At 39.1% G+C, this 24,642-nt stretch overlaps 5 protein-coding genes across 7 annotated transcripts; 1 reads left to right on the forward strand and 4 right to left on the reverse strand.

Annotated features, from left to right (window-relative positions):
- The first annotated feature begins 1,045 nt into the window (after nucleotides 1-1,045).
- bud13 (BUD13 homolog) lies at nucleotides 1,046-7,683 on the forward strand. Of its 2 annotated transcripts, none has more exons than XM_036588837.1 (11): nucleotides 1,046-1,194; nucleotides 1,387-1,492; nucleotides 1,783-1,867; nucleotides 1,964-2,012; nucleotides 2,106-2,659; nucleotides 2,782-3,032; nucleotides 3,948-4,056; nucleotides 4,159-4,297; nucleotides 4,540-4,730; nucleotides 7,131-7,212; nucleotides 7,347-7,683. In XM_036588837.1, the coding sequence occupies exons 1-11, from the start codon at nucleotides 1,052-1,054 to the stop codon at nucleotides 7,438-7,440; spliced, it is 1,803 nt and encodes a 600-aa protein (XP_036444730.1). In that variant the 5' UTR covers nucleotides 1,046-1,051; the 3' UTR covers nucleotides 7,441-7,683. The 2 variants fall into 2 exon arrangements, with proteins under 2 accessions (XP_036444730.1, XP_036444731.1); XM_036588838.1 differs by having other exon boundaries at nucleotides 1,402-1,492.
- Nucleotides 7,684-7,915: 232 nt separating this feature from the next.
- Nucleotides 7,916-11,111, reverse strand: si:dkeyp-69c1.9. Its single transcript, XM_036588904.1, has 5 exons — nucleotides 9,666-11,111; nucleotides 9,303-9,425; nucleotides 8,973-9,201; nucleotides 8,361-8,505; nucleotides 7,916-7,948 (listed from the first exon to the last, which is right to left on the reverse strand). The coding sequence occupies exons 1-5, from the start codon at nucleotides 9,817-9,819 to the stop codon at nucleotides 7,916-7,918; spliced, it is 684 nt and encodes a 227-aa protein (XP_036444797.1). The 5' UTR covers nucleotides 9,820-11,111.
- A 914-nt stretch (nucleotides 11,112-12,025) lies between these two features.
- Nucleotides 12,026-16,464, reverse strand: c1qc (complement component 1, q subcomponent, C chain). Its single transcript, XM_036588905.1, has 4 exons — nucleotides 16,190-16,464; nucleotides 15,383-15,936; nucleotides 13,568-13,739; nucleotides 12,026-12,567 (listed from the first exon to the last, which is right to left on the reverse strand). Exons 1-4 carry the CDS (start codon nucleotides 16,350-16,352, stop codon nucleotides 12,026-12,028), a joined length of 1,431 nt encoding a protein of 476 aa, XP_036444798.1. The 5' UTR covers nucleotides 16,353-16,464.
- A 1,016-nt stretch (nucleotides 16,465-17,480) lies between these two features.
- c1qa (complement component 1, q subcomponent, A chain) lies at nucleotides 17,481-19,425 on the reverse strand. Its single transcript, XM_036588984.1, has 3 exons — nucleotides 19,323-19,425; nucleotides 19,026-19,194; nucleotides 17,481-18,287 (listed from the first exon to the last, which is right to left on the reverse strand). Exons 2-3 carry the CDS (start codon nucleotides 19,186-19,188, stop codon nucleotides 17,686-17,688), a joined length of 765 nt encoding a protein of 254 aa, XP_036444877.1. The 5' UTR covers nucleotides 19,189-19,194; nucleotides 19,323-19,425; the 3' UTR covers nucleotides 17,481-17,685.
- Nucleotides 19,426-21,282: 1,857 nt separating this feature from the next.
- On the reverse strand, nucleotides 21,283-24,072 carry fbxo40.1 (F-box protein 40, tandem duplicate 1). Of its 2 annotated transcripts, none has more exons than XM_036588976.1 (4): nucleotides 23,921-24,072; nucleotides 23,577-23,763; nucleotides 21,659-23,482; nucleotides 21,283-21,581 (listed from the first exon to the last, which is right to left on the reverse strand). In XM_036588976.1, exons 2-4 carry the CDS (start codon nucleotides 23,577-23,579, stop codon nucleotides 21,378-21,380), a joined length of 2,031 nt encoding a protein of 676 aa, XP_036444869.1. In that variant the 5' UTR covers nucleotides 23,580-23,763; nucleotides 23,921-24,072; the 3' UTR covers nucleotides 21,283-21,377. The 2 variants fall into 2 exon arrangements, with proteins under 2 accessions (XP_036444869.1, XP_036444868.1); XM_036588975.1 differs by having other exon boundaries at nucleotides 23,577-23,724; nucleotides 23,921-24,066.
- Between the last annotated feature and the right edge of the window lie 570 nt (nucleotides 24,073-24,642).

Raw genomic sequence — 24,642 nt, forward strand, 5'->3', positions numbered from 1 at the left:
ACTCTAGTCTAAACAATCTAATTTGACTTTCTTTCACTAACTCATGGGGAAATCCACTCAACTCAGGCATTCAGTTTTATCAGAAAAAGCATCCTCCAGCTGTAATCACTTTCCCCACTGATTCATTATACTGATTCAGATGAATATCATAATTAATGACAATAAACACAATCACAACTGGACCAGAGAACTCTCAGTCTTAACTACACATCTCCATATTGTCCATATTTTTAATAACTTGAGTCACTGTGATGACAACACCATTTCTCGTCTCTCTCAGTCCTTCAGTTTTCAGTTTCTTGTTTGTGGTCTTGTGTTGTGAATCCTTCACACTGGTATAGCACACATTACAAAAGAAGACAATATAAGCAGGAAGAAATGAAATTAAATAATACTGTAGAATCCTACATTTCCTTTACTCTACTGAACACTGAATTACTCAAAAGAGACTGATTCATCTTTTTACTTCTTTGTGTCCAACAACTACATTTAGATTAATAAGGAAAATGCCATAGAACTAGTGTCAATTTAGAATTATACTATTTTGAATTAACATCTAACATTACACATTTGAACTTTTTGATTGCATGGAACTTTCATACCTTCATTTACTATAAATTTTGTATTTCAGGTTGTATTATTAAAAATCAGTAGTCCCATTTTACCAAAATGAGTGATAAAATGAAATTAAATAAAGAAAGAAAGAAAGAAAGAAAGAAAGACTCCCTGCTCACTACATAGTGCACTATGGGAGTTATAAAATATTGCCTTCTTCGTCCAAACAATGCACTATATGTCCAGTATGAAACTGTGCACACATGACCGAATCCCAGGTGGCTTTCTATGTGGCGTTTTATGCGCTGTGTGGGTGCAGGATCAATTATTTTAAGACCTGTGCAGTGCACTTTGTAGAGAGTAGGGAGTCAATTGAGATTGAGGCATAACGTGAACGAGCGGACTGATGAAGCCTTCAGTCGGTCCACTGGAGGATTTTACTTTGCGTTTTTTGGCCTTTAGCGCTTCCCGTTCAGTGACGTATCATATAAACAAGATGGCTGCTTCCACAAGTCTGAGCAAAAGCGCTACTGTTTCAAAAGCGGATTATTTAAAGCGCTATCTGTCGAATGACGAAGATGGCAAGAAGTCAAAAGAAAAGAAAGTCAGGAAAAAGCGTCTTAAGACCACCGGGAGAGGGTAAATGAGACTTATGATGTATAAACCGGGCAACTTGGCTAAGCTAAACTGCAGCTAAAGCTAAAACGCTCAGTGAGCGGTTAGCGGTTAGCCTCCCGCTGCTACAGATGGAGAGCAGCTAGTACTCGTAAACAAAAGTGCATCAGTCAATGATGAAATAAACAGAAGACAAAACCATGTGTGTTTACAAAGAATGCACATTTGCAGGATGAAGATTGTTGATGATGATATTGACTGGAGGCAACTGGCTGCAAAGACTGAAGAGAAGGAGAACGAGGATGAGGAAGAGGCGCCTGTGGTACATATTACTTTACCTGATTACCAGTTAGACTGTAGCCAACTTTTATATTGGAAGGACAGAGCTGGGTGGAGTAACCTGAAGTGAAAGTATTGTTATTGAAATTGTCAATGAAATAATGATATGAGTAAAAATTCCTTTCTGAAAAACACTACATCAATACCGAGGTAACTTGGACAATACTATACATTTAGACAGTTATCATCTGCAGAATCGTAGTGACAAAAGATATTGATACAATGAATGTGTAGATATTTTCAGTTCTTTCAGCGATGTTTGCTCCTTCGCAGATTGCAGAGATAATAGATGAACGTCCAGATGAAGTCAAACAACTAGAAGCATTTAGAACCAGTAACAAATGGAAAATAATGGGAGGTGAGATGTTAGAGATTTGTCAGCTAAACTGTTAAACTTGAACGGTTTAGTTACCAACAGTAACGTGAGTTTTGTCATTAATGTCTTATATCACAGCCACAAATGAAGAATCCCAGGAATCTCCTGTCTCACCTTCAGTGACCAGGTAATCCCAAAATCTGTTAAGATTTCTGCACTGGATAATCATCAAGCAATCTATACTTATCTCCTGTATGTGTCTCTCTTTTTTTTTTCTTAGTTCAGACGTCAAAAGGAACAGAAGAGCTCGGCATGATTCTTCTGACAGTTCTCCAGTACGGAGAGTTCGCCATGACTCCCCTGATCTTTCACCCAAGAGGGGAGTTCGCCATGACTCCCCTGATCTTTCACCCAAGAGGGGAGTTCGCCATGACTCCCCTGATCTTTCACCCAAAAGGAGAGTTCGCCATGACTCCCCTGATCTTTCACCCAAAAGGAGAGTTCGCCATGACTCCCCTGATCTTTCACCCAAGAGGGGAGTTCGCCATGACTCCCCTGATCTTTCACCCAAAAGGAGAGTTCGCCATGACTCCCCTGATCTTTCACCCAAAAGGAGAGTTCGCCATGACTCCCCTGATCTTTCACCCAAAAGGAGAGTTCGCCATGACTCCCCTGATCTTTCACCACAGACAAGAGTCCGGCATGATTCTCCAGATCTTTCCCCTCATAGACTCAAAGCAGAGACCAAACATAGGGGACATCACTCTTCATCACCTTCTGCTCCACGAAAGAATGAGAAGAGCTCAGCTTCTAAATCGCAAAAACATGTTAAAGGTACAGGTCCATAAATCTCTTTTTTCATGGTCTTGTCCCTTCTCCACCACTGACTCTCTACTGATTCACTAAATCATTTATTATAGAATGATCATGAATAGTGTGTCACATTTATTTTGTAGATTCCTCCCAGAGAGAAAAGTCAAAATCCTCTTCAGGTGGACATCTACCAGATTCGGATCTGTCACCACCCCGGAGACGCCCTAATGCCAGACAGGACTCGGACTCTGATCTGTCTCCTCCTAGGAAAAGAGCACAGAGGGGCAGAGGGTCTGATTCGGACCTTTCACCACCCAGGAAGAGGCCCCAGGGCGGTCGTGGGTCAGATTCTGATCTCTCCCCATCTCGCAGGACAGGCTCTCCTGTTGCACAGGTAGTGAACATGGTGAATCTCATTAGGGCTGCTTGATAAAGTTGTTGGATATCACTAAGATGATATTTGATTTGATAAGTTATTATTAAAATATTGTGCCCCTAATGAGATGTGCTGGCGCTTTTTGCTATGTAAACTGAAATATAACTAACGTTTCCTTTAGGCAAATAGCAAAAAAATACAAAAATTTGAATACAAAGACAAAGTAATTTCACATACAAAATTGTCTAAATACAGTCAGGATTCCCTGAACAGCTTTGTGTTTGCTCTCTGGCTACACATAAGTATGTATGCATGTTTTCATTTTCGGCAAAGACTTACAAAAACAAACAAATACATATTTAACTCAATAAAAAGTCCCTTATGCTGATTTTGATTTGTTGTGATTGTATCTCTTACTGCTTCATACATTTTACCTTACAGTTTAGGCATTTTACACACAACACTGAGAGTGAGAATAGTTATCATGTTTTAAGCATTTTTACAGGTTAATAGTGCAGGATGGAGTACTTTTGGTTTAAGCCTTGAGCAGGCAGACATCACTTATTGGGCTCCTAACACTATATTTCCACCAATTTAATTACATAACTTTGCTGTTGTTATCGCAGCCCTTGTGTTTATTGTGGGAACTCATATCACGCTAATAATAAAAAATTTGATTTATCGCACAGCCCTAGAGCTCATGTAAAATGACTGCTTAATAAGCTGTGAAATGGTGTTTTACTAGACAGCTTGTGATGCATACTGACTGCTAACCAAGGAATGTCGCTGAGACTGTTTGTAAATTGTGAATGTACCGTGATGCTTTCCTTGCAATAACAGTTCTTTATCATGATATTCATGTTTTTTGTTGTCATCCAGGAAGGGTTACCTTAATTTTGAAAAACTCTGTATAATTGTAATGTTTGTTTTCAGGGTCCTCGCATGTTGTCTGGTGGAGCTGCTGGCCTGGTCTCTGTTGAAACCCTGCGTAAAGAGCAGGAAGAAATCCGCAAAAGAGAAAAACAGAACAAGCCCCTAGAAGGTCTCAGTAATAACCTTTATTAAGTGTCAAGTGAAAATTTTCCTATGTATACTACAGATAACTGCTGTTGTAGTGCTTGACTTGTTCGTTGCTCTTTCTCAGAGGAGTCCCGTCATGCACAGACTGTGTTCAGAGATAAGACGGGAAAGAAACGAGACTTGGAGTCTGAGCGTGCGGAGCAGAGCAGGAAAGCTGGGGAGAAAGCTGAGAAGGATGAGAAATATGCACAGTGGGGCAAAGGGTAAAGTTTTTATATTCTTTTGATGAAGTAGTTATTAATAATGTATAGATGAGTCTTTAGAATAAGTATAAGTGTGAATGGGCTCAGTGGCATTGCTATGCCAGCTAATTACAGGCTACCTCCAACAGAGGTTGTGAAACTCATTCCAAGCAGCACCTGTAAACTTTGCAATCAAATCACCAAAGTAAAGAGGTATGAAGGGCCTTCTCCCCTTCTCCCACTTACATGCTGCTCTCCCTCAGACTGGCACAGAGTCAGATACAGGAGCAGAACGTGGCTGATGCAGTTCGAGAGGCTCAGAAGCCCCTGGCACGTCACATTGATGACGAAGACCTAGATCGAATGCTGAGGGAGCAGGAGAGGGAGGGAGATCCCATGGCTGCTCTATTGCGCAAGAAGAAGGAAAAGAACACTAAAAGCAAAGGAGTCAAAGGTGAGATCCAGTCTTTCTTGAGACATATTAGTGTAATTACATTGTAGGTAGTGCTGTGATTTTACACATTAACACACATTTCTACAGTCAGTACCCTAAGAAACATGTGCCTCTAGCATTTATGGGTCAATTGAAGCCACAAGAAGAGAGGGAGATTTTTCTCTGATTGTGCCAGAAATGTGTTGAAGCCTAGGAGTATTGAAAACAGTGACATATTGTGGTTTGCATATATTACAACAAGCACAAGATCATTAGTTTAGCTGCTTTGGATAAAGCACCAATACACATCATTAACACAGGCTTGCTGTTCGATGTGTGCAAATGTAAACCCTAACAAAACTGTTTTCAGTTGATTTCATTCACTTATCAAAGTGTGATAATAAATGTACGAGTCAATAATCTTGTCAAGATGATATAGCATAAATAGCATTTAACTGTTTTGTGATTTGCCACGACAGTACCAGCCACAATTAACTGGTACAGTACAAGAGGATGTGACAGTCAAGTGATCAATGTACAGGAAGAAGATTAAAAGAATAAGAGAGTGTGTTGGAGAACAGTTGAAACTGCTGATGTGACAATTGGGGTTCCAAAGCTTCCGATAGGCAAAACCGAAGAAGTCCAGTGGGCAGAAAGTGAGGCCTTAATTGTCATCAATTGCATGATTCTCTGGAAACAGTCCAAGCGTCAATATGGAGCTTCATTTAAATTTAGTCTATGTAGTTGAATTACGCCTCAGCATCAAACTTAACATCACTGGCTTCTAGGGGTGGGAATCTCTAGACACCTCACGATTCGATTCGATTCCGATTCAGAGGGCTGCGATGCGATTATAAAACAATTATCGATGCATCTTTTTTTCTATATAGCATTTATATATCTCAAGTTCCGAGTTCAAGTTTCAAGTTTATTTGTCATTTGCGCAACATGTCAGGACATTTATGCATTGAAATGCTTGTGTTGAGGCTCAGCTAATCACTCTACAGAAAGTAAATAAGTAAAAATAAAAATACAAGAAAAACCAACTGAAATATATTAAATATACACAAAATATATACAGAATATACACTGAATATAGAGACAATATACATTTTAAAGTGACTAAGTGATTCTGTGTTATTGTTATTTAAAGTGACTTGGTACTTTTAAAGCAAAGTATTTGTAATGAGCCATAATGAATTTACATTATCACATACTGAGACATACTGGACATTAAATGTTGTGGCTCTCAAGCTGGTTTGATTTTTGTTGAAAAGACAAAATGGCTCTTCTTGTCATTTGGGTTGTGACTCCTGACCTAACCTGGCTTTTAATGCAGATGGAGCTGGTCGGATTTCTCACTCATCCAGTAGTGTGTTTGTTATGTGCTGCCACAGACTGTCCGGACGCTGCACTTCCGCACTTCCCAGTTCGGCCTTTTGCGTTCCATCAACATTACGTTATAAATTACATATTTAGAAAATCGATTTTTGACATTTGTAAATCGATTCAGAATCGTTCATGTCCGCATCGCGATGCATCTAAGAATCGATTTTTTCCCGCACCCCTACTGGCTTCTAGCTTTATTACTGTTTGTAAACAGTGGATCTGAGAGCCCTTGTATATTCTAGCAGCTTCTTTGTGCTCTTGGGATGCCTAAAAGAAATCATCTCCAGTATGAAATGGATGCTTGTAAGAAGAAATAAACAAACAAATATCAAAGAAAGATGGAGTCAAGGTTTTGCCACATTTTGAATGTTGCAGTATATCATATGCCAATAAAAATTAAAGGGGTATGGGGGAGGTACTTATCGGAATGGAATACCACGTTATGGTAGCTGTCTATACAATATACGGTCATATGCAAAGGTTTGGGCGTCCCTGGACAAATCACGTTTTGTCAGTTTTTTTAATGAAAATACGTTAACACATCATCTACAGAAAACAAGCTTGCACACTTTAATGCATAATTACTGTTTATTTGCTGAATTTAACATATTGAAAAAAAAGACTACGTGTGTTTGGAAAAAAACAATGTGGCACATGAGAATTTGTGCATTTTATACTTTGTTTTATTTTTTGTTGGAGCTTTGTGATTTATGTTGGAGCTCTGGTTTGGACTTCTTGGAAAACAAACAAGGTGTGAAAACAGTGTCTTCAAAGTTACTGTACCTACTAGAATGATGATGTTTTTTATGTGATACATCTGTATTAGCTTTTTATTTCACAAGTAGGACTTGTAACAGGCTATGAGCTCTCTTTCTACTTTGGACATTGGGCTTTGGAATAGAAGCTAGTCTCTCAGTCACAGAAGATGGAAAGATTCATCTCTGTTCATCTTTATGCCAGTGCCAACGTGTTAAGTCATCTTGCAGATAGTCAGCACATACCTAATTTTTTTTATTTTTTATTTTTTAATAGAGAGACCTCGTTATAAGGGTCCACCACCACCCCCAAATCGTTTCAACATCATGCCAGGATATCGCTGGGACGGAGTTGACAGGTACAGACATTTTGAGCATTATTTTATTAAGTAGGCAAGTGATATGTGTACAAGTAGAGTTTACATTTCTAAGAAGTTTTTTTCGTAAGCAAGGTTCAGAAATCGTCTCATGATTGACATCTCCTGGTTTTTAGGTCCAATGGGTTTGAGCAGAAGCGCTATAGCAGGATTTCAAATAAGAAAGCTGTGCAAGAGGAAGCGTACAAATGGAGTGTGGAGGACATGTAGACATCAGGACCCCATAACAAGCATCCCTACGTACTGTATCATTCCGTCTCACCAGCACCGGTCCTTTCGTTTTAAAGGCTGCTCCCATCTGAATGAACTGTCAGATGGAAATGTCCTTTATGTTAGTATCAACCAGGATGGTTAAACAAATAAAAACAAAGATTTTCTGACTTTTAGCGGTTGAGTGATTGTATATGAACATCAAGTTTCCCTTGAGATTTATTAAATGTTATGTTTCTTACAGTATCATGTCAAGTGTCTTTTTTTAGAGAGCAAGTGACCATGAAGACACCTCCTGGTCATTCACATGGGTCTAATGAATGAATTATTGTCTGAATGACCATGTATGTCTGATAACATTTTTTGCAAAGCAGCAGGGGTGAAATGTTATTCACTGCAGATGTGAGATGTTTTCTCTTCCTACTGTGGGACCACAATTCCTCAGTGCTTCTGCATGGGCGTTTTCAGAGGAGCCTCAAACGCTGACTGGTGAGATGAAGCTGGAAGCCTGAACAAATATAAGACAAAGAAATGCAGACTGACCTTTAGTCCCATGTGTGAACATAATCTAGCCCAGTCCCAAAAGGGACACTTGCCGTCTTGCAGTCCACAATTGCTTGTGCACATTAAGGCCACGAGGCTGTCACATGTCCCCTTCCTTTCTCATGTTTGTGATCAAAAGGATTCTCACAAGCTCTCTCTATGTGGCCTTACTGCAGCCTTGGTCTGTCTCATATGCACACATTTAAACCTAGAGCCTTCAAGGTCTTTTGCCCTACAGGTCTTCATGTCACTGATGTCACCAAAGTATGGACTTTGAGGAGGACTGCAGTGCTAAGGGTGGCATTTTTGGACTGGGCTTATCAAAGGCTTTGTTTAACTTCTAAAGCAGAACCAAATGCAGGTATATTTTGACATACCTTCCTGGTGGTGGGAGCACTTGGCCTGAGCACCTCCTCCTCTTTAAGTGATGCATGTTCTTTTGATTGAGCAGGAAAGAGTCGAGAATGTAGAGAGATGTTCCAGCCTGGATAGGTCTCCATTTGGACTGTTCTGAACTCAGCCCTACAAGATGCAGATATGGTTTATTATTTTAAAACTTCATCATTTCACCATGCCCGATGCCAAGTGTCAGCTAGAGAGGTATAAAGTCCCCCCAACATTGTGTTATGGAACAGTGGAACTGTTCTCTGAAGCTCCAATACCTTTGGAATGAGTTTGAGTGGTGTTTGTGAGCCAGAATGAGTTATCCAACATCAGAACCTGACCTCACTAATGCTCTTGTGGGTAAATGCAATCAAATCCTCACAGCAGTGTTCCTACATCTAGTGTAACGCCTTCTCAGAAGAGTAGAGGCTGTTAATGCAGCAAAGCAGGGACAAGCCCTTGATTTCAGAGGAAATGTTGAATGATCAGGTGGCTACAGACTTTTAGGAGATTTGGAGATCTGACCACATTTGAGTAGTAATGAAACTATCAGCATGTGGAAAATTTAATCAATTCTGAATCTTTTGCCCAGTGGGCCCTCTTGCCTTAGTGCTGGGTTGACGGCGAGGTTATCAGGGCAGGGCAGGACTTGAAGTCTTCTCATGAAAACGCCCTGCGGTGGGGAAAAATTCTTCTGGTAGTTTGTTTGAAAGTGCGGCGTTTGTGCTTTGGGAGTCTTCTCTTTTACCGAGGCTGTTCTCTTGGTCAGTGCAGCACCATCTACAGGCTGAGATGGGAAAGCCTCTCTATGTGTTGTTATGAAGCTTCTGTCTCCTGCAGTGTTGGTGAAGTCACAGGTGGACGAAACAACATTTGGTCAGTACAGCTAGGCAGTTCATTACATACATTTAATTCAGTATTTATTTTTTTCTTACCTTCCAGAATTAGATTGCACTGTAGTATCTTCTTTGGCTCAACCCTGGCGCAAGTTTTAGGGCCAAAAGCTATCGCTGTAGTTGTTACCATTTTCTCTTTTTTATCTGGATAAAGTAATAAACCTGAAATGCAAAGGTTATATGTTTTTATGTTTTTTTTAGACTTGTTATTTGTTATATGTCTTATTATATATGTTATGTTTTGTTGTGTTTGGACCCCAGCAATAGTAGCTGCTACTTTAGTGGCAGCAAATGGGGATCCAAATAAAGAATAGAGAATACAGAATGAAGGTGAATGAGCTGTTCGAATGAGCCTTGCCAAATCACAGAACACCCAGAAATGACCACCTCCCAACATTTTACCTGCAACAGTAGGAAGTTCCCCTCGCTGTGGGAAGGCTTGTGAGTGTTTAGTCCTATGACCGTTCTTGAGACGTAGCAAAACAGCTCGGAGATCAGGGCCAATGCGAGAAGTTGGTCTCAGCTGTTTTGTGAGTGGTTGTTTTTGTGTCGCCATTGATGACTTGGCAATGATTAGGGCATTAAGCACAATAGCACACAGTTAGTATAGAGAGTATAGGCCTCTGTTAGAGTAACACCAGAACATTATCAGCTTTTAATGATACATTGATATTGATATAAATTAATATATTAATGAAAATAAAGCATTTATCCTGAAAGAATTGTGCTTTGAATTTGCGTGATGCAAATGTTTCAGTCGGTTACGCATGAATACATTACATTACACAGTTGCTGTCTTTTAGTTCACTTGTTTGACACTGTTTGTTTATATAAAACCAAATGACATATTCTGATCATATGTTTTTAACAGTCAAATGGCTGTTTTTACAAATTGACTATACTGTTTTGGCAGATATACTACTTTGCAGATAATGAGAAATATGCTTGAAATCATCTGCCAATGTAGTGAGATAATTTAACTTACAAATATATCACTTAAAACAAGTTAAACAAGTCTAGAAATAAGTTACATAATCTTACAATAAGCTTACAACAATCTCAAAATGAGAAAGGTATATCAGCTAGATTTCAGATCATTTCACTTGCTAAGATACTATTTTTTTGCAGTGTGGACGATTTTTTTGGCTGATTTTTATTTTGGCCTTTTTTAACCTGAAGTTCACACTGTGTGGGGTAAATGAACCCATGAAACATATTAGCACACTCACTTAGTTTCTAAATGCTAAACTCACAATATAAATAACTACTTGCTCTTGAACAGGCCAAACTGGAATTTTAAATTTGTAAAATTGCATATTTAAATAACCAGTCAAACAAAGTACTACACTGTAAGTAAGAGTTAACTGACTGTTTAGCACAAAAGGACAGGCATAATAAATAAATGATTTACGACTGGTCAGTAAACTGAAAAAGGGTTCTTTCAATGCAAAGAAAAAAGATTTCTTGGCAAGTGAATATATAATATCTGTTACTTTGGGATTGTTGTAAGCTTAATAATCATTTATGACTATTCATAGACATTTATACTTGTTTTAAGTAATTTTGGAAGGCAAAATTGTCATTCTATTTGCAAAAGATTTTGCTTGTTTTAAGCATTATTTCTTGAACAAGCAAAATTATCTGCCATAATTTTTACCAAAATATTTTTTTGCAATAAAGAGCATCAATTTTTAATTGTACTGACGAGTTGGTACATTAGTATTTATGTCCCGTCTGGTCACTATTAGTACTTTTCCACTGTCTTATGAGTAAACTTTGGCTAATTTTTAACATTCATCATGAGTACTATGCAGAATGTTTACTGGTAGTTTATTATTAATGCTCACCTTCAGTTTTATTCCTTACAACCCTCAGAAATCCTGCACGATACACATTTTTCTAGTAGATTCGATTGACAACCAGTGTAGCAACTCTGTTTTTCTTATATGTCTGAGACACAGTGGCCTGATAGAAAAAGACTGCGACTCTGAGTTGATGCTGGTTGCCATGGCTGTGCCATTCTTTCAGAGAGCCTGTTGGGTGAGAACAATAAGCCTCAACGCAGTGAATGGCACCAGAGTAAGACGCCTACAGCCTAACTGAGCTAGAGCTTTCATTTCAGCTGGAATTTAATATGTTCCTGCACAGACACTTAACCATGAAGTGTGCTTTTAGTGTGGCAGGCTGCAATATGTAGAGTAATGTGAAATAATTACACTTTAATTCATGTTCGTTTTATGTTAAATTTCCAGGTTATTAACCAAGCAGTCTAGAAATGACTTTGCTGTTCACAGAAAATGACTGTTGGAAATTTGAGCCTTAGGACTTTTGACATTTGAGCCTTAACATGCTTTATTAATTGTTCAGTCATGTGATTACAGTTTGACAGATTCAGAAACAGACGATGCAGATCTATTTGTTTATGATTTTATTGGCATTTACTGCAGTAAATCATTGTTTGACAAGAAAACACAGGAAGAAATGCAAAGGAGAAGCAAAAATGACTGTCATAAATCACATAGATATCTTATACTCTTAAAAATAAAGGTGGTATAAAGGCTCCTTCAGAGAGACGCTATAAAAGAACTACCTTTGGTTCCCTAAGAAGCCTTTCAGTAGATGCTTCTTTAAAGAACGCAATGGAAACTAAAGGGATTTTTCTGTGGCATCACTCCAAATAATCTTTTCGGCTGCTTTAAGAGTGCAAGATAGGTTAAGTTGGTTAGGCGCTGTGAGTGAAAATCTGTGGTTTTGATGAATATTTATGATGGGAAGAGCAGGAAGCCAGTGAAAGTGCTGTCAGCGTCTTTACTGATGATTTGGCTCGTTCTAGAGGTGTGCACCGACACACTCTCCCCTTTCCTCAGGTCTACCACTACGGACCCTGAGGTGACCAGCACTCCTAGAGACATATCACAGAGATTCACTAATATCTGCTCCTGTTTCTTAATGTACAGGCAGGCAGTCTGAGTTGCAGAGATGTGGTACACAAAGAAGTATATGCCAGACAGTTCTGCTGTGAAGTAACCACCAGACAGGGTGTCACCGTCATGCTCAGGAGAAAACGAACCATCAAATTCTATGATTCTGTGTGGGGTAAAAGTCGATCTGGCAGAAATCTTTTTGTAAGAGAAAAACGAACGTTTGTCTTCGGGGACTTCTGCAACAGCTCCTTTCTGCCCCTTCTGGCCCTTGGGTCCTGGGGGTCCAGGCAACCCCTCATCCCCCCTTAAGCCCGGCCTGCCTGGGTATCCAGGGATGCCCTGATCCCCCTTTGGTCCCTGCACCTGCTGTGTGTCGTCACCTACAACCATGAACATTACCAAGCAAACAATTTTCCAGTGAGAGATTCTCAGTAGTACTGATTAATAAGAGAAAATTGAGTATATTCATTATTTTATGTTTGGATTCTCTAAACAGAGAGAGGCCTCCTCTGACAGTTATGCTTACATTTCAGTCACAAAGTGATGGCTTCACAGACTAAGATTAATCTTAACCCCATGCTTAATTCACAGAAACTGGCAGCTCACAGAGCTACATAGATGTTTTACAATGCCATGTAAATCTATTGGTATCTATTGTTTTTCGGTATGCACTCTTAAAAATAAATGTGCCAAAAAGGGTTCTCTGTGCAATTCCATAGAAGAACCACTTTTGGTACCCTACAAACCCGTTCAATTGATAGTTCTTTTGAGAACTACTGTCATTTGTAAATGACATGCATAAGTGTGAAGAATCTTTTTAAAGTTTAAATATACACTCCTAAAAAAGATGGTTCTTTAAGTTTTCTTTAGTAAAAACAATGGTGGTATACAACCACAAACACTCAAAGAACCCTTTGCATGCTTAAGTGTTTCTCTGCATGGTGAAACCGTTCTTTAGATTGATGAAGAATGTGTTGTATATGGTTCTATATAGAACCTTTTTGAAAAGGGTTCTGCTAATGTTACAATGTCAAGCTTGTAAGAGTAGAATAAACCTTTTTGGTGCCACATAGAACCCTTTTCAGGTCCATATAGAACCATATCCAACACATTCCTGGTCAATCTGAAGAACCTTTTCATGATGCAAAGAACCATTTAATCATGCAAATAGTTCTCTGAGTGTTGGTGGTTCTATATAGAACCACTGTCTTTACTAAAGAACTCTTGAAGAAATACTTGTTGCATGTGGCAGCTTATTTTTAAAGAGTGGAGGACTCCACAAATAAAACTTACAAAACAAATAAAACTCAAGTTTGAAGTCCCAAGATCTTCCATTACTTTGAAAAGTAAACTATATCATATTAAAAGTAATTTTGTTACCAGGATCTCCCTTTTCTCCTTTTGGTCCATCCTTTCCATTGGCACCATGAGTTCCAGGGATTCCTGGCACCCCCGGAAAGCCCCTGTAGCCAGTGCATGTGTCTGAGACGGCGGGGGTCACTGTCCACAGCAAAATGCTTACAGGGAGAAGCGCATGCACCAATAACGAAACCTGCAGTAATGTAAAATACAATAAAAATAAAATAAAGCAATGAAATGATAAATGAAACATGCACAACAACATGATTCAGTCAGGTTAACATATGCAAGGACTATACTGTACTTTTCCTAACAGACACCCTCACTTTCACTATATCAGCTGTAGCCCATAGAGAGCATTAGAGAAAGAATGTCAACGAACGTTTTATCCCTAAAACCTATAAAGGTTCGTTTTCCAAATGCGTTACAGATATCTTACCATTTTCCAAAGAATCGTTTGCACCCTGTTTGCAAATCAGTGACAGTAACTGTGGAAGTCAAGAAAACTTTTTTATCTTCTGCAAAGTGTGCTAACTTTCATTTCTCTCTTTCAAATGGAGAACATCATTGCCCAACACTGACAAGGAAGTCACAAAATGTCTATTCATCACCTATGTGTCCTTGATTTTAATTTTTTATCATTTTATTTTGCTTAGGTTTGCAAGTTTGCAAGATATGGGAAATAGAAAAAGAACATGTTGTGCAGAGTACATTTCACAAAATGACCTGTGAGATGAAGAGGTTCATTTGCCTTATATCAGACAGTGTGATGCATGTGTTTACCCTCAGTTATTTTATTTAGATGGTATTTTAACTCCAGGTATAACAGTCATTAGCAACTCCCTTTCCTGAGGTTTGTTGTGTTATTTGTTTTGCAAAGACAACATTTTAATTTGCAATGCTGTTACAATATGGTTGCAATAGTTACAATACTGGCTGTATTTAACTTTTGTATCCTGTAAATGCTCTGTTATATGTTCACCAGTCATCTGTCCCTATTCTTTGCATTTTTGAATATTGTGCATTTTTTGTTTATAGGTGCTATTTACAAAAACACATCCAATAGATGGAGAAGTATTTGGAATCATCTTGCTATAGACATATAATTGCTTAAAAATGACCGTCACCAGACAGATGTTTAGATTTGACCTGTATGTCAAACTAAAGTGCAGTCATATGCACTATTTTAGAAACCCCCTGTGAAATTACAGGTGTTGTTGATTTTCTAAGTGAAAATAGGTTCATACATCCTCTACAGAGAGTGTATTTCTGCATATTTGAATGCATAATTACTGTTTATTTGCTGAATTCAATTTATTGGGGAAAAAATAGACCTGCAATAGACAATGCAATAGACAATGCAAAAGTTATGGCACAATTAATTGTTTATGTTTCATTATTTTCAAATATGTTAAACTCAAATAAATAGAAATTATGTACTAAAATGTGCAGAAAATGCCATATTTAAGTCTCCCTAAGATGTATACATATATTTTTTGTTATTTATCTGGAAGAGCAGACTGTTTAGGTGACATTCAGCTTTGGTGCTGAAAATGTCTGCATTTGAATAATTTTAACCCTGAATGTAATGTTTAATGTCTCTGTAATGCTAAAGGTAGATGTAGTCCTAGTTTGGAGATTTTATAAATGTTTGTGTATCAAAATGAATAAGATAATAAGAGCAGAAAAGAAGGAGCAGAAATCAGTTGTGTCCATGTCGTAGCATTTTATTGGCACAGAAATCAGAAATACCATTTGCATTCTTGATTGTACAGAATGTGAATATAATTGAAGCATGTTTGCATTGCGTTCTTTTAAACAGTAAACGAACCCTCAGTGTGCATAAACCAGAAAACCAGAGAAGACACTGTTGCCTTTGTGTTCAGCTGCGTACATGCCGTTCTGGGCGCTGGTCTCCAACCAGACTTTTTGGTTGTGCTTCAGGTACACGGCGAGTCCGCCGGAGCTTGCTTGGTAGTGATTGCCTCCGGATTGAATATGATCACAGAAGGTAGACTTTTTCTCCCCATTAACCATCAGCATTACACACAGGGTCTTTCCCATAGAGGTCGTGTGGTACACAAAATAGTAAGTGCCAGGAATGTGACACACAAATTTGCCCTCGCTAACATTGAAGTGCTCGTTGGTGTTGGTGATGACACTGTGAAAGATTACTGGGCTGTTATGTTTTGGAAAAGCTGTGGTTTCACGGGAAACACAGAAAGCAGACTGTGGTTTGGAGTTGCTGATGTCTCCACGGTCTCCAGGTGGCCCTGGTGGTCCGGGCGGGCCGGGGTCGCCGGGGTTCCCCCTCTTTCCTGAGCGGCCAGGGAAGCCAGGCTCCCCCCTCTCCCCTTTTATTGCATGCTTGTCCAATTGAAGAGTGTGTCCTGTTGAAATGAATACAAGCACGTCATTGTTTTTACCTTCAGTTTCCATCAGAATCAGAAAAAATGGATTGTCAATTCAGAAAAGGTGCAAATCTTAGAAAAAACACCTTTCATTTAACTGGTTTATTGAGTTTTTACAGAAGATCAAAAAGTTCTTTTTGCACCTTTAATTTTACGGAGTGCTGACAGTAAATTAAGCTACAGCTCTGTTTTGGTGCAACTTCATAAGTGTTGATTAGAGCTTAGCACTTACCTGCATCTCCCTTCTCCCCCTTCACACCATCTCTGCCATCACGTCCAGGGAAACCAGGAATACCTGGCAGTCCAGGTATCCCTGCAGGACAGGACTCCTGAGCAGCTATAGGACAGAGACACGCTGCCAAGAGAGCTCCGAAAATGAGCTTACAGTTCAACATGGCAGTTCAACTCCTTGATCCACTGAGCTACTGTCTGTACGGTTCAGTCAGCTAAACTCAGCAGACTCAGGGAACGTTTAGAGCCAATCAAACACGACTGCGTCTGGCCAATCAAATGAAATGTGCTGCATGTTCCTCTTTTACACCGTATCAGAGCGCATTACAGCCACATGATCTGTCTTAACATCATTTCTCAGATGCGGTTCTTGTGTACAGTTGATAAAATTAGAAAGCATTTATTATGAATAGGCTGATAATTGATTACTGCTGTTTAAAGCAATACTTCTATCATCATGAGCAAAACAGTCTGTACATACAGTAAACGTCTGACTGCCTGCATTAAACAACTGTAATCATTAAATTTATCCACAAACACATTTATTAAGATAGATATAAACTGCATTTGGAGGTGTCTTGGCTTTTCCTCATATCAGTCTAACAATGCTACAGAGAGTGTAAAAAATCATGTAAACACTCCATTAAATTTTCATACTCATGTTCTCATTGATTTTATCAGGAACATCTAACAGGTGCATTTTGTAGGTTTACAGTAACAGACTGTAGCTCATCAATTAATGCACAATTAATCAGGCCCACCAAAATTTGCCCAGTCCATCCATGAAAAGGGACCACTACAGGACCACTAATGACAATATAATATAATATAATATAATATCACTGTCAGAACAAAGCTGAATATCTTCAAAATAGTAACTTTAAAAGAGATGAAAAAACATTATTAGCTTGTAATGACATTTTTGAACACAACAAGAATATTTTCCAAGTAATTGTGGAACAAATGACAGCTGATATTTTCAAATTATGCAAAAAAAGTAAAAGCAGCAAAAATGCTTTTTTTTGCACAACAGTGACAATATATAATATAATATAATATAATATAATATAATATAATATAATATTTTAATGTCTTATTAGTTTTTTGCTTATTATTAATTTTATTTATTCTTTAAATGTTTGTTTTCTGTTTTTTGTTATTGTTTATGTTTGGGTTCATTATTGTCTCATTCTTAATTCTTATTTTGTGGCATTTTATTCTTCCTGTGGCACACAACTACATGAGGATTCCCTTCAATGTGAACCAGATCTTAAAGAGTCACAAATGAACAATTTAATTTTCACAAGAAAAATTTATTGCATGAGTATTACAACTGAAATATTCATGTAAATTAAAAAAAATACAAGTGATAGGTGATGAGCTGAAGTGGCAGAGAAAAGTATTGAGTCACAGTACAATCTAATACACTTGCTATGTAATTCAAGCCTTTAAACACAGAAACTGCAGTCTAAGATGGAGCTGAATTGAACTGTCACATTACTCAGTACCAAAGACTAGAAATCCACTGAACACAGCTGACGGCTCACTTTTGATTGTCATTCTGTTGTACTCCACAGATTCACGCTCAGGGTTCCTCACAGGTTCTATCCATACCCTATTCCCTTTAGCGAGCTCAAGAACGGCCCCGCCAGACACAACCTGAGATACTTGGCGTTGGTTAAAGTCACAAAATGTCAGGCTAACATCAGGACTGCGGTCGCTCCTCAGTTTTAGACACAAGTTTCCCTCAGAGACAGAATGGAACACAAAGTAGTACACCCCAGGAACCTTACAAATGAAATGACCTGTCTCAATGTTGAAGTCATTATTGACATTGATAATTGCTTTATCGAAGGCCACTGGTTGATTGTAGTTGGGGTACATCTTCCTGGTTCTTATCACAGAAAAGGCCGCCTTGCTTACATCAGCATCTCCAAAACTGTCTCCAGTGCTTCCACTAGGCCCTGGAGGACCAGCCGGACCGGGTGGGCCGAGGAGCCCCTGATAGCCTTTAACCCCAATGCCTCCTACAGGGCCCTGCTCACCCTCATCTCCTTTAAGAGCAGCCAGGGCTTCCTTACTCAGCTGCACCTGCAAACCTGAGGGAATATATCTTTACAAAGCTTTGCCAGAAATAAATCTAACTATTCAATCACTTTGTCATGCATGCAATGTTAAAGGAATAGTTTGGCAAAAAATCAGTCAATAAACCAAGGCATGTAAATTTTGCTTCTTTAGTTTTGAAGTGGACCTATGGGGCAGCTCTGTCATACTGTGTACTAAACCACATTGACAAGCTGATCAATAAGATCTGGATGCCATTTGAACTCGTTGAAAGAAGTTTTGGTTATGTATTTTTACAGAAATGATTTGGGTGACTATTGAGTTCTGGCGTTTGTTATCAATGTTAGCTTCACCACTCCAGTTTTACACTAAGTATACAAAATATAGATTCCAAACATTTCTTGGTTGATCAACTCTGGGATAAGTGAAAAACTGTGTAAATTAGATTGTTTGCCAAACCATTTCATTAAAACTTTTGAACACATTGAGCCTGTAGGGGTGTGAAAACTAGCTTACAATTTTTAGGAAATAGTTCAAAGCATCGTGAAATCTGAAGTCACAAATTTAAATAGATTTGAATATTTTGAATTTGAGAATATATAAGAACAGCTCAGAGCTGTTTATTTTGGTCCAAAAGTATCACATACTTTAACTGTATGAAATGTTATGATAATACATTATAACATTTCAGAATCTTTGCAGTTGAATCAATGCATGAATGTAATTGTACATCCCAATTAGCCAAAATGATCAGCATAATGCATAGCAAATACCTGGTTCTCCCTTCTCTCCTTTCTGTCCTTGCCAGCCGTCTCTCCCAGGAATTCCTGGCTCTCCTGCTTTTCCATTCTGCAGAGCACAATCTTTCTGGCTAAGACTGAAGGAGAAAAGTCCAACCACCCAGACAGCTGCAAAAAGATGGCCTGCCGGCTTCATTCTAATCTAAAGTTACAGACGATAAATGACAATTTCACCTTTTAGCAGGGTTCAAACTATATATTTAGTCATATTTTGTTACTACAGTAAGGAATTGTAAGTCATACAACAGTAAATAGATGCTTCAGACTCACCCGAATCTCTGTGGGGATTTAATGACAATTTAGGATTTCACCTCCCTCTACTTGACATGAGAAAGAAACAATGTGGCAACAAATCCAATTCTTTCAATTCCCCATTAAAGTAGGAACAACTCATAAAAAAAGAGATAAAAGTGCAAATACATGCAGAAAGACTGCTTCTGCTTTTCTATCACTTTGCCAAAGTCAGCGAAATAAACTTGATCTCAGGGCAAATGTTAAAAATACAAACTCATTTCAGGACAAGTTGGGACATTTTGTAAAATGCAATCAAAACAAGAATCTGTGATTTGTTAATTCTCATGAACCTTTATTTAACTGACAAAAGTACAAAACAAGATTCCCAATGTTTTCACTGAGCACCTTAATTGTATTTTGTATATATAAACAAATTTAGAATCTGATGACTGCAACACACAAAAAAAAAGTTGGGGCAGAGGCAGGTTTACCACTACGTTACATCACCTTTCCTTTTAATTTCACTTTTTAATAATTTGGGAACTGAGGATACCAATAGTTACAGTTTTGCAGGTGAAAATTTTGCCCATTCTTGCTTGATACAAGACTTAAGCCGCTCAACAGTCTGTGGTTGTTGTTGTCTGATTCTTCTCTTCATGATGCACCATACATTTTCAGTAGGAGACAGACTGCAGGCAGGTCATTTGAGCACATGCAATCTGTGTCCAAGAAGCTACGCTGTTGCAGCACTGAATGAGGCTTGGCACTGTCTTGCTGAAATAACCAGGGACTTCTCGGGGAAAAAAGACATCATCTTAATGGCAGCATACATTTCTTTAAAATCCCAATATATGCCTCTGCGTCAGTGGTACCTTTCCACATCTGCAAGTCACCCATGCCAGGCACTAATGCACCACCATACCATGACAGATGTTGGCTTTTGCACCTTTCGTAGATAAAAGTCTGGATGGTCTCTTTCATCTTTGACATTGAGAACTTAATGTCTGTTGTTTGCAAAAACAAGCTGAAATGTGGACTCATCTGATCACAATATATTCCACTATATATATATTTCCACTGTCTTTTGGACCATCCGAGATGGTCTCAGACCCGGAGAAAACTTGGCAGCATTTTTGCATAGGATTGACGCGCAGCTTTGATGCCTGTCCAGTATAAGCAAAATGGACAAAAGTGTTGATGTTCACTGTTCATTTGTTCTTTGTTGGACCCCAAAACAATAAAGAAAAGAACTGCCTGAATTGAGTTTCAGGTCATATTATCACTGTCAAGACTGTGTCTACTTACATTTGGTGATAAAGGTATGACAACCACGTCATATACTTTTAAAAAAGGGGGTTCTAAACTTTTAAGGAACATAATTGCACCATATTCCAAAGTAAAATTTTGCATTTTTTTTTAAACTTTTTTTAAAGTTCTGTTTTGGCTGCTTAAAATAGTTAAGAAGATATTTGTATGGTCCTATGTAAAAGTTTGGGTGCCTCTGATCAAATTACATGTTCAGTTGATTTTCTCAGTGAAAATAAATTGATGCATCATCTACAGAGAATGAAAATAAGTTAAGGCATCATCCACAGAGAACTTACATCTGCCTGTGTTATAGAAAATTTTATATTGTTGGTTTTTAGCAAATAAATAGAAATTGTAGTGTAAATTATGCAGGAAATGCCCTATTTAAGGTTGTTCCCTGTAGTAGATGTGTTCGCTTATTTTCACTTCAATCAACAAAATATTTAATTTAATGGGTGTGTTTCAACTTTTGCATACCACTGTACCTTTCCCTCGGCATTGGAATGTAGTATGCCTTTAAAACTCATTTAAGGCATACAGTTTGACCTTAAAGACCATGTTGTGTGCTTGAGAGTGTATTTACATAGTTCGTACCTTGCGGGACAAAAATGTACCGTGCAGTTCCCTTTTTCTGTAATACCAAACAAATATCGTAATGACATAATTTAAAGTGATACATTGAACTGTTTATGCAGACTTCAGTTTTATTAATCAAAACCAAAGTACAGGCTTTGTTGTATTATGGGTAGCAGGAGTTATAAGTAAACAGGAGCAATGCAAATCCTACTTATTTTTTAAAAACATGGAAACAAGACTCTGAGTCTTCTTTTCTTTTTTATGGCATTCCTGGACAGAAGTTAGGTGTACAGGTTCTGTTCTGTTCTCCGTCTGATAATAAGGGCAGACCTTAAGATGCTCAGACATTGGAGGAAACTCGTCGAAGCACCACTTATCCACAGTCGAGAACACGTTGCTGAACTGCCAGACCTAAATGGATTTAGAATATCTGTTAGTAGAATGTCACGATATATTTTATTCACTTTCAGTTCTTAGTGAAAACTGACCTTTTGTCTGCTTCTCCAGCACCAGCCTCCATGAGAATAGACCTTCTTCTCCCATTTCAATGAGACCATGCCCCTTTCTTGCAGCAGTGTGCCACAGACCTCTCTCATTAGGCGGGATACCAGAGCAAACTGAGACAGAGTGAAGCTGTCTAGAAACCCAGCGATGTGGACTAGAACCTCAAAAGGCAGCTTGCTCAGAGCGTCCAGGTTTCGCGCTCGCTTCCTTTCTGTGGATACCGTCCTCACACCTTCATAAAGGATGGACGACACTTCGGGTCTGATGGTAAATGTGCTGAGCTCTTTATCATAGGAGACAGTGGCTCTGTGTGTGGAAGGCTGGAACCGTCTCTGGATGAAGGTGCAGCCCAGATAAGCCAGAGGACACCTCTGCTCAAACCAGCCGTTCAAATTGGTTTGGATATCTGAGTGAACATTCCTGAAGTGAGAAGAAAACTCATCTCGTCTGAACGAATGGCAGCAGAGATACGTAAATGCAGAGCTTGATTTATTGTGTTTGTTGGTGACACTCTCGGTCTGAATCTGGACATGAAGCTGCAAAGACCTATCTGCAGTGATGTCTGCCAGAGTGGCATCTACTTTGAAAGGAACAGAGAAAAAGTCATAAGTCTGAGTTCCCTCACTCATCAAGAGGGCATCTGAAGAAGTGGCCTCTGCGATCAGGTGTCCTCTTCGTTCTTTTTCCAAAGAGCACAAAAGGGTCGCTTGAACCTCATCCCATTTTGGCATCTCATCCATGTCAATGCCCAGGTCTGATGTGTCGACAGATTTGCTAACCCTTTTGTAACGACCAGGATTGCGAATGTAACTTGGTCTTGCCTTAAAGCTGGTGGGTATCTTGAACGTCCTCACTGTCTTAATCTTCATGGGCTCCAGATGCTCATATATGAGTTTCTTCTTTGGGCGAGTATCGCAAGCAAACAATGATGTTGCTATCAGAAACTTGCGCTCGTCCATTTCAAATGGATTGAAATATGGCGTTTCCAAAAGTGTACTGGATTCCCTGGCGTGTTTCTGTGGCTCCTCCGGTAAGATCTCTAGCCTGTTTGGATTTGCTTGGGGTTTGAGCTCTTTACCATTGGAGGGTGGGTTTGTACCCAGTGATTTAATAGTGTGCTTGCAACCACTCAGCTCCATGCTGAACATTTTCTCCCAGACGTTGTACTTTCCAATACCTGAGACATTAGTATCCCTTGCTAATGCCTCTCTCTCTTCTTGGGTTAATGGCCTTTCCTGAAATTCAGCATCTACTAAGTCAGCACCTTCAGAAGTAGAGGCTTCCTCCACACCATTCAACACCCCTCCAACAGCTCCTTCCAGTTCCTGAACTCCAGGTTCCTCCTCTACCTTTTCAACAAGCTCAGGAAAAAGAGCCTTCATTTTAAGGGACTGAAAGAGATACGTCTGGTCCCGGAGAGCCATGGACAGGTCCAGTGGCTCCTGGGTGTAATTCTTCGTTAAGATGTTCTGGTAGAACTCAGGAGGCTCAGCCTCTTCAATGGGCCAGCGGTTCCACTCCATTGAGCAGCACACCACGCTAGCGGGACACACTTGCAGATGCTTGGCTAACTTGGAGCGGCACATGGTGAAAGGGCAGCCGTAGTGGGCATTGAGGCAGGGCACCTTCTCGTTAGGGCACAGCAGCATGTGTTCATCCTCTTTGCACATGTGAAAGGTGGCGCCACAGAGCAAGCGGCACTTTATGATCATGCATGACACGGAGATCTCAATGGGAGCTCTGCAGCGCCGACTGTAGCAGCTCTCACAGTGTCTGTGCAGCTTGGATGCTGGAGCCTTTTGTCTTACCTGAGGAAAAAGTTGTAAAAGATGTAAAAGATGGTTCTAAACAGCTGTTGTATGATGGTTTGCCATTTCTGGAGACTGAGATTTTTGAACTTACCATGTCTACAAACCAGTATGAATTGCATGGGCTTGAATTCTCATCTGAAAATGATTCCTTACATCAAAATGTGAATCTGACCACACTGAGCTGCATTCAACATCATACAGGGAGCTGATTTGTTGTTTATCTTTTCTCCCCCATGTGGCTGAAAATGGAACAGTATTCAGTGATCATCTGTCCCCAGCTGACATGGACAAGAAAACAGCACATACTGCCTAAGAAGGAGTGCATGCTTAAAGCCCAAACGTGCAATGCATAACAGAACTTACACTACCAGATGTGACCGACCAAGAAATATATAACAACGAATTCAAACACAGGGAAAATATAGGTCGTCTCACCCGTGTTAATACGGTCAGCTCCTTGCTGGTGTTCAGCTTAGTCACTTTAAGGCTGAGTGTACTAATGTCAGCAGTGTGTCTGAATGTTAAAAATAGATAGAAGCGCACATGGTGGACGAACAGTGTGACCTCTGAAACACAGAATCCGGTTACAGGTCTATAATGATCAGCAGCTCAGAATTACAGAGTGAAGTGTTGCATCAGTGTTTTCAAACATTGCTGAGAGTGACCTGCTATTAGTTCTATGTGCTTCTCTCTTCATTGACTTAATCATTCTAAAATAGAAGAGCTGAAACATTCCACATGGTGAAGTAAACACACTAGGCCTAAAAAGAACAGTCATGTACTTTAATATGCTATAATATATATTTGTACCTTAGTAGTAGTAACACTAATACAGAGACATTTCTTTTTAGTGGAAATGTTCACTGAATGGCAAGGAAATATTAAGACTTAACTAGCATTTTTCCTCAACACACATATTTGCAGTTCAGTTTTTTGACCTTGAAAATATATTCTTTATCCCTTAATTTATATATTTATTTATTTATAAATAGTCTTTTTATAACATCTTAAGCATACATAATTTTCATTGTAGCTTAGAATCCAGTACATGTAGTAGGACAATGGCACAACTGTCCTCATTATGTTCTCTGTATGTATGTGCGTGTATGTGTGTGTGTGTGTGTGTGTGTGTGTGTGTGTGTGTGTGGGTGGGTGGG

This window comes from Colossoma macropomum, unplaced genomic scaffold (assembly GCF_904425465.1).
Source record: "Colossoma macropomum unplaced genomic scaffold, Colossoma_macropomum, whole genome shotgun sequence".
Lineage (NCBI taxonomy): Eukaryota > Metazoa > Chordata > Actinopteri > Characiformes > Serrasalmidae > Colossoma > Colossoma macropomum.